We start from the raw sequence: 4,083 nt of genomic DNA, 5'->3' as shown, positions 1-4,083 counted from the left end.
ATAATCCCTTTTCGGCGAGACGATAGCTTATAGTGCGTGCGGGTGAGCCCTTTTGTTTACAGCAAATGATTATGTGACGTTTATTTTGATCCCTTTCTTGGTGTTGCGATGTTTTTGTTCCATTTTCAAGTATAGTCTTTTTCATTAAGAAAAGGGCCCATAAGCAAATTTTCCCGTTTTGTTGTTTGGTGTATATGAACCGTTAATTTTTGAGGGGAAGTGAAAGGGAACATAATCAAAACAAGTTATTTTGCTTATGTGCCTTTTCGATAATCTATTATTTCGCCAACAGCCAGGCTTCAGAACCGGCTTATTTAAGGTGTGTTTAAAGCTTTGTTAGTGTCTATTTGAAGTAAGTATTAACCGGAATTGTTTACGTTTTGTTTATCGGCCCATTTGAAATGTTCTCGTCGAACTATGCCTTTCGATAAGCTGCGTAGATTACCAACTAGAAGACAATCACCAGTTTCAATACTAGACGAGCGATGAAAGGTATCTTTGACAGACCAAAAAGCTATTCTAGATTAATATTTCAAGTTTGCAATATCTGTTACGTTGAGATGAACACTGTTGGACTTTATTCGCTCGTCATTAAATTACAATTCCATTCACTGGAAACGTATGAACTGTTAGCGCTAACGCTAAAACATACATCCCAGCGATGATTTAATGACCACCTGTTTTCCCATTCGTCATCGGCCGAACAGCGGCGATCATCGGTTGTCAGCGGGTGCAGTTGCACTTGCGCATTCAGCGATTTGTTTGGTGGCGGAAAAACTGCACCCCCCCCCCCCCCCCCGTTTGCCATTGGATTTTGTTTGTAGACAGGTGATCGTTGCTCGCTGCAGGTATGAGTGAGTGCCTAGTAGTGGATTCACTAGTGATAAATCGATTTGCTCCGATTCAGTCGTTATGAACAAGTGCATCGAGTTGAACGTTTCAAATTGTTTTTGATATTAAATAGATTAGTTTCTAGTTCTTAACGCTTGTTAAGTGGTTATTAAAGTTAGAACTGTTTAAGATAAAAGTGATATTTTCAAAATTGATGTTCAAAATTAAACACCTGCAATCATGTGACGATTATTGCGATGCAAGTTACGAAACATGAATTATGCTTAGTGCTAAAGTGTAATTGCTAGTTATAATTGAAATAGTACAGATCAAACGATAAAATGCAAGCTAGTGAGGAGTTCGAGCTGACCTCGACGCCGCTGCTCAACTTTGTACCTTCAACATTGAAGTTTCAGAGTGTATACTACTCAGTTGATGGTTTGCAACAACGATGTTTAGTATGTAGGAATTAGTATTTATTAATTGGTTGACTCATTGCAGGGAAAAATATTCTAACGAATCTCTCCGGCAAGTTCAAGCATGGCCGATTAGTGGCACTGATGGGACCGTCCGGTGCTGGGAAGTCATCCTTGCTGAATGTCCTAGCTGGGATGAATCTCTACGGACTAGTTGGATCGATCGTCATAAATGATGAACCAGTGGAGGAAAATGATCCTCGAAGTGTTTACGTGGAACAGGACTGTCCTTTGCTCAACTATCTTACCGTTCGGGGAACGATGACCTACGCCGTTGATATGAAAATGCCCCGGAAAACGTCAACCAAAGAAAAGAGAAATAAGGTATTCTGTGATTGATTTGATTTGAATCACTAACACTAATTTTTAATCGTTCTTTAGATCAGCGAAATCCTGCAACTGCTAGGACTAGACAAAAGCGCTACCACCCTGGTCAAAAACCTTTCTGGAGGGGAGCAAAATAGGCTGTCAGTCGCTGTAGAACTGATCACTAACCCCGCGGTTATGCTACTAGACGAACCAACCAGCGGTCTGGACAGTGTCGCTTCCATGCAGCTCATATCGCATCTCAAGTCCTTAGCAATGGCTGGTCGAACGATCGTTTGTACCATCCATCAACCCGCCTCCAGTCTATTTCAGCTATTCGACGATGTCTTCCTACTGGTTAAAGGTCGCTGTCTTTACTCCGGATCGGTCGAAGGAATGATACCGAAATTGGACTCTGCCGGTTTCCGTTGTCCAGAGTACTACAATCCAGCAGATTTCGCGATCGAGGTTCTCACGTCCGATAATGAGGCGGCGAGGGAAGCTATGATCGCTCAAACCGTCACTGAAATGAGGCTTTTGTTTGATGGGGTTCCTGCTAGTCCCACGTTGGATCGTGGGAATGTGGTTGTTAAACGGTATCAGACCCCATTCTGGTATCAGTTTTTAGTTTTGCTCAAAAGATGTGCGATCTCAAGTGCTCGGGATGAGGTGGGTCACTTTTGTTTTCGCAATAATTGCGAATGATTAACTTTTTTTTTGTTTTGCAGTTCTTCCTAAAAATTCGGCTCGGTCTGTATTTCGCCCTAGGAGTAGTTTATGGAATAGTTCACTACAACGTTGGAAACGATGCTACCAAAGTGGTAGCGAACGTGGGCTGCTTTTTTCAGCTTTTCGCGATCGTTTACTTTGCCAATGCAACAGCTGTGATCAACTGTAATCTCATTAAAAACTGTGCTTAACTAGTGAAATAATCTAATTTTCCTACAGACTCGGAGGAAGCGAATGTTACCATCAAGGAGATCGCCAACAACTGGTACTCTCGGGAGGCGTACTTCTTCTCCAAATTGCTCAGCGATATTCCGCTACAGATCGCATGCCCGACGGTGATGCTTCCGATGATGTACTACCTCAGTGATCAACCGTGGGATCCGATGCGCTTCGTCATGGTTTGGGCCATGTTCCTGGTCGGTGGCATCATTGGTCAGTGTATTGGACTGATCGCGGGAATTTGCTTCGATTCAAAAACGCGGAACTTTGTTCTGGCGAATGCTTGCATCGTACCGATTCTGTTTTCGGGATTTCTAGTCAATGCCAAAGATTTGGTGCCGTATTTGAAGCCGTTCAGTGATGTGTCGTTTTTTAGGTATCAATTTCATGGGGTGCTACAAGCGTTGTACGGATTCGGGAGGGATAATCTTGACTGTTCGCAGATCTATTGCTACTTCAAGAAGCCGGCCAGTATTTTGGAGCAGTTCGATGTTGAGCCGGATGGGTACGGCAGGAATTTGGTGGTGCTGGGAGTAATGGTTGTGATTTTCCAATTTTTTATTTACTGTGCATTTGTGGTTAGATTAAGGCGAATAAAGTGAAGTTAATTTGTTGAATGTTGTTGATTTTTTCATGCATACTTAAATTAGTCATGAAATTTGAGTTTCGACTTCGTTTCATCAGAATATAGCACTAACTTAGTGACAATTAAGCTAGTGTCAAGCTCCAGAAATGAAAATGTTTTTTTTTGTGTTTCTGAGCAAACCTCCCTGCGTGATGTCCCACAAGTAAAGGTGTTCTGATTGAGCTGATGAGAATTAATGAGATCGCAATATGTTGTTGGCGGCTGTTGTGATCGATATTGTTGTAGTCAAATGATGAAAGCAGTTTGCGAGACTGCTTGGATTGCCACTATCCAGTAACGTCGTGTTCATAACCGTAGTGGAGGAAAGCAAAACAGTAGCAACTGTTGATAGACTTCGGTGGGTTGAACATAACTTGTGGTTCGATCCCTGGCATTCATGACTACAAGTTGCTAGCTGTCAAATGTGTGATTTGAAGATTATACTCCCAATAAAATAGATTGACAGATGGATTCAGTATATACGGCTAACAAAATTAATAATTTTCTGGGGTAGGTGATGCTCTATCATCTCAAATCGGAAGAACGTATACTGTAGAGATTCCTCTCTCATACAAATTGCAACGGCACGGATGGTGCCGTTAAATGATGCTTGAGACTCGAGCCAGTCACCATTTTAGTGGCGGTAGATTGTCTTCTTTTATAAGAGCCACGATGACTTCAAAAATGTTGTCCTGTTGGCGAGTCTATTTTGTTCCGAAAGATATTGCGTAGATTTTTTCCAAATGATCAAAGACATCCTACCACCTCTGTCAAATGCTTTGCCGAATTTCTAGAACGTCCTCTAGGCTCAGCTCGGGAACTGCTGTTAATGGCCGCTGGCTCAGGAAGTGACCGGGATCTAGAACCTCGAAATCTGATGTGTTGTTAATAATTGGA

The 4,083-nt window shown here is 42.2% G+C and overlaps 1 protein-coding gene across 1 annotated transcript; it reads left to right on the top strand.

Annotated features, from left to right (window-relative positions):
• Positions 1 to 935: 935 nt before the first annotated feature.
• Positions 936 to 3,184, top strand: LOC131679278 (ATP-binding cassette sub-family G member 4-like). The gene is made up of 5 exons (XM_058959983.1): positions 936 to 1,269; positions 1,333 to 1,631; positions 1,689 to 2,282; positions 2,342 to 2,507; positions 2,562 to 3,184. Exons 1-5 carry the CDS (start codon positions 1,173 to 1,175, stop codon positions 3,161 to 3,163), a joined length of 1,758 nt encoding a protein of 585 aa, XP_058815966.1. The 5' UTR covers positions 936 to 1,172; the 3' UTR covers positions 3,164 to 3,184.
• Positions 3,185 to 4,083: the final 899 nt, after the last annotated feature.

Source organism: Topomyia yanbarensis, chromosome 2 (genome assembly GCF_030247195.1).
Source record: "Topomyia yanbarensis strain Yona2022 chromosome 2, ASM3024719v1, whole genome shotgun sequence".
NCBI lineage: Eukaryota > Metazoa > Arthropoda > Insecta > Diptera > Culicidae > Topomyia > Topomyia yanbarensis.
This window is presented reverse-complemented; position numbering and strand designations above follow the sequence as displayed.